Source organism: Trichinella spiralis, assembly GCF_000181795.1.
Source record: "Trichinella spiralis strain ISS 195 chromosome Unknown Scfld2, whole genome shotgun sequence".
In the NCBI taxonomy this organism is placed as follows: Eukaryota; Metazoa; Nematoda; class Enoplea; order Trichinellida; family Trichinellidae; genus Trichinella; species Trichinella spiralis.
The window spans coordinates 10,417,298-10,428,410 of record NW_003526941.1 but is presented as its reverse complement, the minus strand read 5'-3'; the positions used below and the strand labels follow the sequence as shown (position 1 = coordinate 10,428,410).

Genomic DNA, 11,113 nt, shown 5'->3' with positions numbered 1-11,113 from the left:
GTTTCCGCTTCTCACATTCTACTCCATTCTTTTCTCTCGTTTCTTTCTCAGGTTTTTTTCTTTTCAAAATTCACTTCAATTTATTTGTATTTCTATTATCACATTTCAATAATTCATAATTAAAAAGGATGCTTCTATTCATCAAAATGTCCAGCATTGTATCTACATTTTTAAAAAATATTTCAAATAACTTGAGTAAAATTAACAAACATTATTATTAAGATATCGCCGTCAGCTGTGATGAATATTTATACGGAAGTTTTCAGTGGTAGTAGAACAGGCGTGACAGTAACTTTGAAACTTGTTGATAGAGCCTGCTTACATTTATTATACCATCTTCACTAGGTGTCTCTCACTCAGGACTGTGTGCATTTTGGTCAGTTTGTTCTTTGTTATTAATTATTCCTGTTGGACATGTATCGAACAGACGTTTCGTTTACACAACTCATATTCTGAATAGCAGAAAATTGTTGACCAGAAAATGTACGCAAAGTTTTATTCGTCCGCTACACGTTCGCTTACGTGGCTTTAAATTCAACGGATGTTGGCGCACTTGTCTTGCAGTGCACATACAATGGCAATTTTCCTGCATTCAATATCGTAAAGTAACATCCAAAACACCTGTGCCTTTCGTTTATTATTGCATTGTTTCATGGTTAAAATGAAATAATATTGTAAAAATAAAATTACAGATATGAAATTAACAAAAGTACTGTATTATACAGTATATTGATAGCCAGATCACCGATAAGAAGGTTGCAAAGTAACAGACCAATCAGAGAAAAGCAATGCGGTGTGTGGCCTTGGTTGATTTTTCATTCGATTTAGCGTTGCGCAACAAAATTACAAGTGAAAGAAACTACATCGAGGTAAAATTTGAACTTTAGGATATTTTTTTTGATTTTTATGAAATAATGCATGTATATTTTTTATTTAAGTATTTGATAATTTTTTACTTTAATGTGCACTGATATTTGAAAAACATGTAAAACAGAATTCTTATTTTTTTATAGTTAATTTAGTTGTTTAGAAACATTGATATTCAAATTGGCTATTTTGCGAAGAAATGTACATTTAACTGTAGAATAGGGTGAAGTTTTCAATTTGGACTTGTGCTTTATTTTTAAATTTCGTTGTGAACAGGACAGATCAAATAGAGTACTGAGCACACAATGTTCACTGTTATGCAAATCAGAAAAATATCACTTTTCATGCAGAAAAATTTTCTACTTTATTTCCAGTTTGTATTATTTTCTTTTTAATTGTAAATCATCAGAGGGGTAAGATAAATTACACTATTTATTTGTCTGGTAAATTTTTGTTAGTCAGAGCGCACAGATAGCGCGCTAATAATTTATTTCATTGAAAACCTTTTGCAATGAGATCTATTTATGTAGGTCATTTTTGAATTTTCAATTCTCAAGTTCCGCGAGATGCGGAGGCGTGTTTTTACTAAATTAGTGTTTTTGTTATGGCGTTTTTTGTCAGATAGTTTATATTTTGACTGAATTTCAAATGTCAATTCAAGGTCATTTCTGCATTTTAAAATGACTGCTATTGTCAATGAATTTGTCTTTATCTGAATTATTTCGACGAATTATTTATTACTTTTTCTGTCTTCTTACTAGTGAGCATTTCATATAAAATAAGTATACATTTCATTTCTTGTATTGTTTTTAGCATTTAAATTATACTTAGTAACAAAGATGAAATGAGAGTTTCTGCAATGAGAATTGCTTCTATGTTTGGCAGGGCTACAATAAAATTTTCTCCTAAACAAGGTGCCTTCCAAAGTATATAAAGCCCAAGGAAAAATATGCACTAGTCACATTTGTCAGCAGCAATGAATAAAATGAAAATTTGCATGCGAGTTGATTTGCTTTATTGACATATTGGAAATAATTTTAGTTTGACCCCGTCCGTGGCTGGATGCACTGCGTTTTGATTGGAAAATTGACTGAAGACCAACATTGAACGCCAAACACTAGATTTGCTTTTTATTCATTATTATTTTTTGGAATAATTTCTGAAAAGTAATTTTTCAATCAACATTCAAACAGCATGAACATCAACAATGAGACGACAACGCATTTAGCAGTAAGTGGCAATTTTTTCATTTCTAAGTCTTAATCACTTACCACTGCAATTGAGAATCGATATTCAGTATAATTTCCCAATATATTCTCTATGAATTCTCCATATGAGATGATTGGTGATTTAATGAACATCAAATTTCTGTACAATTAAGTATGATGAAATACACTCTGTACGCATTGTTTATTTATTATTAAAATATGGTGTTTCGAAAATCACCTTTGCAGTAGCTAACACGAGCGAATGAACGGATGGTAGGTAGGTAGGTTGCATAGAATCATGCCGGGAGTGGGACTTGAAATATTTAAAACAGGTGGAGGATGGAGAGACCAAAAATGGGCCCCATCCTGGAGCGTGAAGCTCCCTTCCCTCAGACAAGGGGGAGTGCAAACTCTTGTAAAGTTTGAGGGGGCAAGATCTATAAATTTTTAATAATTTGCTTCTGTACTTTGTCCATGCATATAAGATAACAATTTTGCCGGTTCCACACTGACTAAAGTGACAACCGTGGTGCACAATTTTTAGTACTTCAACCCAGTATGTGCATTATATAAATTATCAATTCATTATGCTTGTGTTTTAAGTAAATGTTATGTTTTGCCATTCTTCTGTTTTAGGCATTCATTTTTCTTCTTTTCAAAGTGGTTGATCAAAGTCTGATTGAAATGTTCACTAAACAATCAGTTCCTTTAAATTAATGAATGAATTTTGCTGAATATTGCGACATATTATTATCGTGCCAGTGCAGCCCCATTTACGTAAGACACTATTTTATACTTCTTTAATTTACGCCACAATATTATTTGTGATAGATAGTGGCTTTGATTATTATAATCTTTGGTGTTGACTCATTAGATTGTTATTATACGTTTTCAAGGCATACATGCATTTCTAGGTCAGCAGAATAACTTTATGCTAATATGATGGTAAGCACTGCCGTTGGCATTCCGCTACGTGCACTTTGTGCTATTCAAATGCGGTAGCAATGTTCCTTATATAAATTTCTGTTTATTGAGAGAACTGCACTATAGTATAAATGTTCGCTGCTGAAGGGCGGTCTAATTACTTACTGCGTTGCGTTATTCAGTCATTTTCATGGTTCAGTTCAACAAATACGTTGTGATTGTTAGACTAAAAATATGAAGAAACCACGAACATCAGTTATAAAGTGTTTGACTCTACGTTTGCTTTATACGTTATCCCTGACAGGTATGAATTTTCATATATTTGCTATTTTTCATACAATGTTTTCTTTCTTTCTCTTGGCACACTGCACTAAACATGCGCGCTTTTTAAGCTTTTCGTAGTTGTTTGATTTTAGTCTTTTTGAATGGAAACTAGCGCGTTGTTTTTCAGTAATGATGTTCAAATAATATTCGAGACTTTATTACGGCCAAGCCATTATATAATAGTACTAATGGTATATTTTGCTATAATTTTCAATAGTCCTTACAAATCCATTTGTAAAGTAGTACTCTGACATAGCAGTTGAACCCCTCCCGCATTATCTTTACTGCCCACTGTAATGTTTATTGCTAAGGTAACATACTTGCCCAGATGTTTAAAGGAAATGTCTGTCACCAGGATACTGCAGTGGCACTATTGCACCCCTAAATGCTTGTCACTGCTCAAATCGTGCACAACATTGTTTCAGCATGACATAGGAAAGCTGCTGTTAGCTAGTGAACACACCTTTATACTACCACCTTTGATACTTTTAGAATGGCAGTAACGTTCCCTTCATTTTTCAAATGACCCCTTAAAGTTTCTATTATGTCATTGTACCGCCAATAGCACTGACTTATACAGATGCACCTATTTTCTGTCATTGAGAAAATAACTCAATGCCCATCAATGTTGCCAGTATTGATAAATGAAGGAACGCCTGAATATTATACGCGAAGATTGAGTGGAAGAACGCATATGACAACTTCCACCTCCTCCATCCTTCATCTTCTCCCTCAATCCTTCCTGCTATGCTGTCCCGCCCTCCTTTCCTTTCTAATGATCCCCATCATTGAGCTCGTAATAATACTAAGCTGAACAGAGATCGCATTCAACTGAAAATGCTGCCCACCCCCTGTTTCGAGTTGAATGAACAGCACTTAGCTGTTTTCATCTCATATAAATCTAATTTCTCATAATTGTTATCGACTAGCAATATAACCAAATCCAGGCTACTCGTGATTCTTTTGTTTTATTCTTTTCATAAAATCCAATACAGAATTATCACCCGCATAAGTTTCTTGAATTTATTGCAAATCGTTGAGTTACTTAATTTCTGCGATTAGAGTTTTTCCCACATTGTATGTGGCGCGCTGATGCAGAGCTCAACCATGTTTGCGGGTTTACTATAAATCATCATAAGGTGTAAGCAAAAGTTCAGTTTAAACAAAATTTTAATAGTAAATAAGCTTTCAAGTAGCATACCCACTGGTGCAGCCACTTACCATCATGATGTCTACGATGCGTACTTGTTAAAATCTGTGATGAGATAAATTGTATATTATAAAATTTCTGTCGCAGTTATCATCATAAAATTTCATGACAACTGTTCAATTTTCCATAAATCTGGAAAAGAATTTTATTTTCGTAACTATTTTCAGTATAAACTATTTTTTATTATCCATATAATTTTGATACGCAGTGATAGCATTTCCGTTTATTTTTAGTAATCTGCGATGCTTCATGTTAATAATATTTCATTTTAGGTAATTTTAGGGAAAAAATTTGCATAACAATACCATATTACGTAGTAATATGAAGTGTGTAAATAGAAACGTAATAAATTTCATCGTCTCGTTTCATAATGTTGCTCGTATTGTTTATTTTAGTGCGCTATTACTGATGGAAAATTAGGTTGTTCTTCATGAAGCAAAGTAAATAGTCATTTGCATGATTTTCTTATTATATAATTGTCCAAGCGCATCGATTTTATTATGTTATTCAGTTCACTCCAATGCTATGAATCTAGCACGTGGTCAACTATAATTCCGCTCTTCAACACCATCCATGAATAACTGGTAAGTTGGATTTGATATTTTGGTGGTGGCATGCTATGCATGTTACTTTACTTATATGGTGAATGGTAACTGGCGGGTGTCTTTCTAGTGTTATTATTGCTAAGTTTTAGATACATCAGATGCTGAAGACGAAGAAGTACCTATTTCTGTTTTTATTTAGAGATGACTGCATTAATATGATTCACTTTTAGAATTTACATTATTTTATTTTCATATCAATGAATATAAAAAATCCTATCATGAGAAGATGATGCCACTATGCATCATAATTATTTTCATCTGCAGTTGATTTGCAATTTTGTTTATTCCCGTGAAATTTCAATAAAAATGATGGCTAAGAAGCAGGTGCGCAAAATGATTATTTGCGAGATATTTGGATTGTAAGTTAGCAACGCCATCAGCAGCACGTCTGTTATTGTATTCGTACGTTCAATGTAAGTAATATTGTAGATTCGTTGCCTTTGATTTTAGTTAATTTTAAATTTGAATTTTACATTAGAAATATAGCTTTTTAGATGTACAAGATAATGCAATGCAATATTTGGAAAGAGTGTAGGTAAAAAATATTCTGTTTGTATGACACTAATTGTTTATTAAATAATTTCAATTTTTTTTCTGAATTGTCTTCATTGGTATATCATCAAGGAGGTAATGCAACTATATTTATTTCTGTTCTATATATTAGGTTGCGTGTGCTTTATATGAACTCATGATAGCGGTTGAAATAGTGCTTATGAGAAACAGCCGTATTATAAAAAGTGATTGAAGCCGAATAACAGTGCATCACGATGATATTTGAATTTCATTCATTTTGTTATCCAATTTTTCATTTTGCTGTGTTATTTAGTATCTATTTTTTAGTTTGACTATTGCTGTGTTCATGTTTCTACATTGATCAATCATGTGTCTCAACAGTTCCGCTTTCTGGTTTTCTTCATTGTTACAGTAAGAATGAATTTTATGCACTTTGTTATAGCAATGGGTTGTGTCAGTGCAGTGGAATTATTTCTATAAACTTGAATGTCTTTCTCTAATGGTGGTTCAGGTTTCTTTCAATGGATTGAAAAGATGTACAAAAGTCTGTAAGTAATTGACTATCTGTAATCTGTTACTATTATTAATGTCTTCTAATTCCACTTATATTTGATCCTGTGTGCTTCTTGTTATCGAATTAAATAGTGTGCGTCAACATAATTGAAACTTTTTGGAATTCCTGTTGCTCTTGCCAACATGGTATGTCACCTTTATCACAATGCGTTCTAAATGTGCCATCACAAAAATAAGTACACATTTTGCCCATTATAGGAATGGATTACGTCATCGACATCGAACAGATATACGTTCATACTCCTGCGTTAGTATAGGTTGGCTCAATGACGTTACCCAGTATTGGTCCAGAAACCTGTGTGACTTCACTTATTATAGGAGTACGATATAATTAAATAATGATTGTAATAGTAGCATATATCGTGAATATAGTCGATTTGCACTGGTTTTCGGATACATCATACAAGTCTGGTAGTGCGTGTTGCCTTCAGTGCGTTTGGTGAGTATTTTTGTAAAGTATTATGTGAGTAGGTAAGTTTTAGTATTTTGTAAGTAGAGATTTTGTTTATTGATGAGTGATAGTGTTCATTTACACTGCGGTGTTGCTTATCACATGCTTAGGATGTTTAATTGAAAATTTCAGCGCGTAGCTGTTCAGATGCTTGCATCCTGAAGGACAAATGTTGTATGACTAGCAAGTAGTTTTTCTACAAATTTGTATACTTAGTAATTAAGGAACGACGATGCACTGTTATTTGTCTTCAATTAATTTTTTATAATATGGCTGTTTCATATCAATTTTGTTTAACATGCTTTACTTTTCAGCACACTTGTTTTGCAAATATTTTCAGAATCAAATTAAGTTTAGTTATAGATGAATGAAATTGCTGTATTCTTTGGTAGCTATCCGTTATTGAACATGTAGTGTCTTCACAAAGATTCGTAATCACGTCGATAAATACGTCATCACAAAGCACTACCACCAGTTGATGCCGCTCAGTTTGGCGACGTATGTACATTTTACTTTTATAAGCTATGAAAGTTGAAAAGTGTAAATTTTGTCGTTTTAGTTTTTCAGGTTTTTATAATTTTGCTTTTCATAATTTTTTCATAATTGCTTTTTATAATTTTTTATAATTATTGTTTACAGTGTTTTCAGGATTTCATTTTTTTATGTAAGAATTCATTTTAGTTATGGATTCAGAGAGTCAGTTAAAGGCAACATGGCTAAGTAAATAGCGTAGTGTCTAAAAAGTCTAAGTCTAAAAAGACAAGGAAGCAGACTATGGGTAAGTATGAAGATAAATAGTTAAGGGTAAGTCAGGTAAGAATAGGTGTGAAGGTAAGTATAAATGTGAAGGTGAGTACTGCATAGGTAAAGGCAGTTAGTGTGTAGTGTGAAGGTAAATATTGCATAGGGTGAAGGCAAGTATAATTGTGAAGGTAAGTATAAGTGTGAAGGTAAGTAGTGTTTTTGGTGAAGGTAAGTATAAGTGCAAAGGTAAGTAGAGTTTAGGGTGAAGGTAAGTAAAAGTGCAAAGGTAAGTAGTGTTTAGGGTGAAGGTATAATTGTGAAGGTGAGTACTGCATAGGGGAAGGTAAGTGGTAAGTAATGTGAAGGTAGGTATAAGTGGAAAGGTAAGTAGTGCATAGAGTGAAGGCAAGTATAATTGTGAAGGTAAGTTGTGAATGGTACGGTATATTATGTAGATGTGCACATTGAAATTACAAATTTTAAAAAGCCTGAGGCGATTTATTTAATAAAATATGCAAATTTTTAATCGCCTATGGGCAATATGCAAATTTTTATTTGACTTCAGGCTACGCCTTAGGCTATGCCTCAGGCAAAATTTTGAAAATTTCGAATTTTTTAAAATATAGCCCCAGGCTTTGCCCTCAGGCTATGCCCCAGGGCAAATAAAAATTTGCATATGCCCTTAGGCTATCCTCCAGGCAAATTATAGCACAATATTTGACCTAAGGGGGTTTTTATGCAAATTTTTAATTGCCTCAGGGTAATATGCAAATTTTATATGCCCTGAGGCTACGCCTGGGGCTATGCCTCAGGCAATTTTTTGAAAATTTTGAAATTTTTTGAAATTTAGCCGCAGGCATCGCCTCAGGCTATGCCTCAGGGCAAATAAAAATTTGCATATTCCCGCAGGCTACGCCTGAAGCATTTTAATGCACAATATTTGCCTTCAGGGGGATATGCAAATTTTTATTTGCTTTCAGGCTATGCCCAGGGCATTTCCTCAGGTGTTTTTTTTCGAAAATTTACATAATTCATCCCCAGGCTTCTTACTCCTGCAATTCGATACTTACATGTTCTGCATTTACCTTACTACTTAACTACGCTTTCCCGTACTCCACTCAGCGTAGAGTTTCACCTCATACTTACCTTTACCTCTCCGCTATCTCTCTTAAATCTACGATATCATTCTTCTTTATATACTTACCTGCACATTTTACTCACCTGCACCCTACGTTATTGTACTTACCTGCAATCCAATTACCTGTACGCAATCACATTAATATATCCGCTTCCACTGTACTTACCTGCATTACTTTGTCCACTTTCCTTGATGCTACGTACCAGTACTTTACGCTCTCTACTGCTCTAAATGAAGAATTTAATATAAACATGCCATGATTCTAAAATTCATAATTGAATATAGTTATATACCAAATTACAGCCATATTATAAAAAGTAATTGAAGACGAATAACAGCAGCATAATACGTTATTCGATGGAGATCATTCAAGATGCGGCTCTCGTCTTCACAGTTACGCACTAAAACATTAAAGACAATTATCCTACAAAAAATAATGCAATTCTTCCTTACCTTGCGTGACAAAGAAAAACATCAGAACCGAATGAAACGCAATTTGAGTGCCATCGGCTGCGACTAAAATATTCACAAATTGCTATCAGGAACAAAATGCTGGGATGTACATCGACATACCTGTTCTATTCATTTAACTTTGTGAATTTGTGATAAGCAAAGGCACACTGGGACGGCTAGGAAGCGCCTTTACGTCCATGTGAACACGGGTTGCAAACGGTACAAGATTCATGGGATGACGTAATCCACAGCTATTATAAACAAAAACTACTTACTAATTTTTGTCATCTCACATTGGAAGCGCACTGACGAAAGATCTACACGGGCACCAGCGCTACTCGACTGTCTCAACGTTGTCTGCTAGAATTACAATCATTTATTTCTTTCTAACTCTTATGATAAGTGATACCACACTAGTACCAATGATGAACGTCACCGCGTCAACTTCAACTCAGAGGGCCATCAGAGGAAACGTCGAATTCGCTTGATGTTAATGTAATGCTGTCATGGATAAAATGTGCACACTTTACGCATCCAACTGCAATCAGGAGCAAGTTAAATACTTACGGATGTTTGTGATGCCACATTTAGAACGAACTGATGTGAACATGACTAAGCACGGTGACCAGAGCGAAAGGAACTTGAAAACAGTTCAGCTTATGATGTATATGTTATTATAGATATTCATGTATTCATGTTCAGATAGATATTCAAATTCAATCTCTCAATACTCGCATTTTCCAGCTAATTAATCAAATTCAATACTTACTGATGAACGATACTATTTGTGATAAGCAAAGGCACACTGGGACGGCTAGGAAACGCCTTTACCTCCATGCGATCACGGGTTGCAAACGGTACAAGCTTCATGGGATGACGTAATCCACAGCTATTATAATCAAAAGCTACTCACTAATTTTTGTCATATCACATTTGAAACGCACTGACAGCAACAAGCACCACCAATACCTTGTCAGGATTTGTACGAACGCTGCTCGGCTGACTCAGCGAAATCTGCTACAATTACAATCCATTCGATCTTACTTTTATGGTAAGTGAAACCACACTAGAACAACTTGGAAACGTCACTGCACCAAACACTGTACGATCCAAATGCAGTCAGGAGCAAATTCATTACTTACGGATGTTTGTGATGGCAAATTTAGAACGAAATGATGTGAACATGACTTACCAAGTTGCCCAGAGCAAAAGAAACACCATAAAAACTCAGCTGATGACGTAATCTGTAATTACAGAAGTCACCAAATTCCACCTATATCTAATACGCAGAACGTCTTGCTATCTATTTAAACAAATTCAACACTTACTGTTTTTTGTCATATGGTTTTTGAACGCTAGGTCATCAACTCCAACAACCACTGTTCAACAGCTTTTACCTGACTTCACTGATAATAGATTGCATCTGGGCATTTTCAAAATTTTCAAATTGCAAGGCAAATGTAATTTTCAATTCTAAAAAGAATTGAATCAAAGGCACATAATCTATGATATCACATACATGATAATTTAACATTAGTGCTGCAGTTAGAATGAAAGGAATGTGGCGCTAATAGCACTGCAACCTTCAACCTAAATTTAACAGAAAAATTCAAGTAAAAAGCAAGGCATATTCATCATGATGCATAGTTACCATATTCAGTTAGTTTTCAGAATTTGGTTGTTTCATATTCATTGATGTGAATATAAAATAATGTAAATTCTAAAAGTGAACTATATTAATGCAGTCATCTATAAATAAAAAACAGAAATAGATACTTCTTCGTCTTCAGCATCTGATGTATCTAAAACTTAGCAATAATTACACGAGAAAGACACCCGCCAATTACCATTCACCATATAAGTCAAGTAACATGCATAGCATGCCACCACCAAAATATCAAATCCAACTTACCAGTTATTCATGGATGGTGTTGAAGAGCGGAATTATAGTTGACCACGTGCTAGATTCATAGCATTGGAGTGAACTGAATAACATAATAAAATCGATGTGCTTGGACAATTATATAATAAGAAAATCATGCAAATGACTATTTACTTTGCTTCATGAAGAACAACCTAATTTTCCATCAGTAATAGCGCACT

General features: G+C 34.1%; 4 protein-coding genes across 4 annotated transcripts; 2 read left to right on the top strand and 2 right to left on the bottom strand.

The window, feature by feature from the left end:
• The first annotated feature begins 146 nt into the window (after positions 1-146).
• Positions 147-698, top strand: Tsp_07759 (hypothetical protein). Its single transcript, XM_003381147.1, has 4 exons — positions 147-158; positions 223-288; positions 312-632; positions 693-698. The coding sequence occupies exons 1-4, from the start codon at positions 147-149 to the stop codon at positions 696-698; spliced, it is 405 nt and encodes a 134-aa protein (XP_003381195.1).
• A 4,677-nt stretch (positions 699-5,375) lies between these two features.
• Tsp_07760 (hypothetical protein) lies at positions 5,376-6,866 on the top strand. The gene is made up of 4 exons (XM_003381146.1): positions 5,376-5,462; positions 5,979-6,062; positions 6,094-6,199; positions 6,808-6,866. Exons 1-4 carry the CDS (start codon positions 5,376-5,378, stop codon positions 6,864-6,866), a joined length of 336 nt encoding a protein of 111 aa, XP_003381194.1.
• Positions 6,867-8,465: 1,599 nt separating this feature from the next.
• On the bottom strand, positions 8,466-9,386 carry Tsp_07761 (hypothetical protein). Its single transcript, XM_003381145.1, is given in 7 exon segments — positions 8,466-8,494; positions 8,724-8,784; positions 8,894-8,958; positions 9,011-9,073; positions 9,149-9,261; positions 9,282-9,370; positions 9,381-9,386. 7 exon segments carry the CDS (start codon positions 9,384-9,386, stop codon positions 8,466-8,468), a joined length of 426 nt encoding a protein of 141 aa, XP_003381193.1.
• Positions 9,387-9,775: 389 nt separating this feature from the next.
• On the bottom strand, positions 9,776-10,867 carry Tsp_07762 (putative FdxN element excision controlling factor XisI). Its single transcript, XM_003381144.1, has 5 exons — positions 10,858-10,867; positions 10,787-10,812; positions 10,153-10,254; positions 9,942-10,027; positions 9,776-9,899 (listed from the first exon to the last, which is right to left on the bottom strand). The coding sequence occupies exons 1-5, from the start codon at positions 10,865-10,867 to the stop codon at positions 9,776-9,778; spliced, it is 348 nt and encodes a 115-aa protein (XP_003381192.1).
• Between the last annotated feature and the right edge of the window lie 246 nt (positions 10,868-11,113).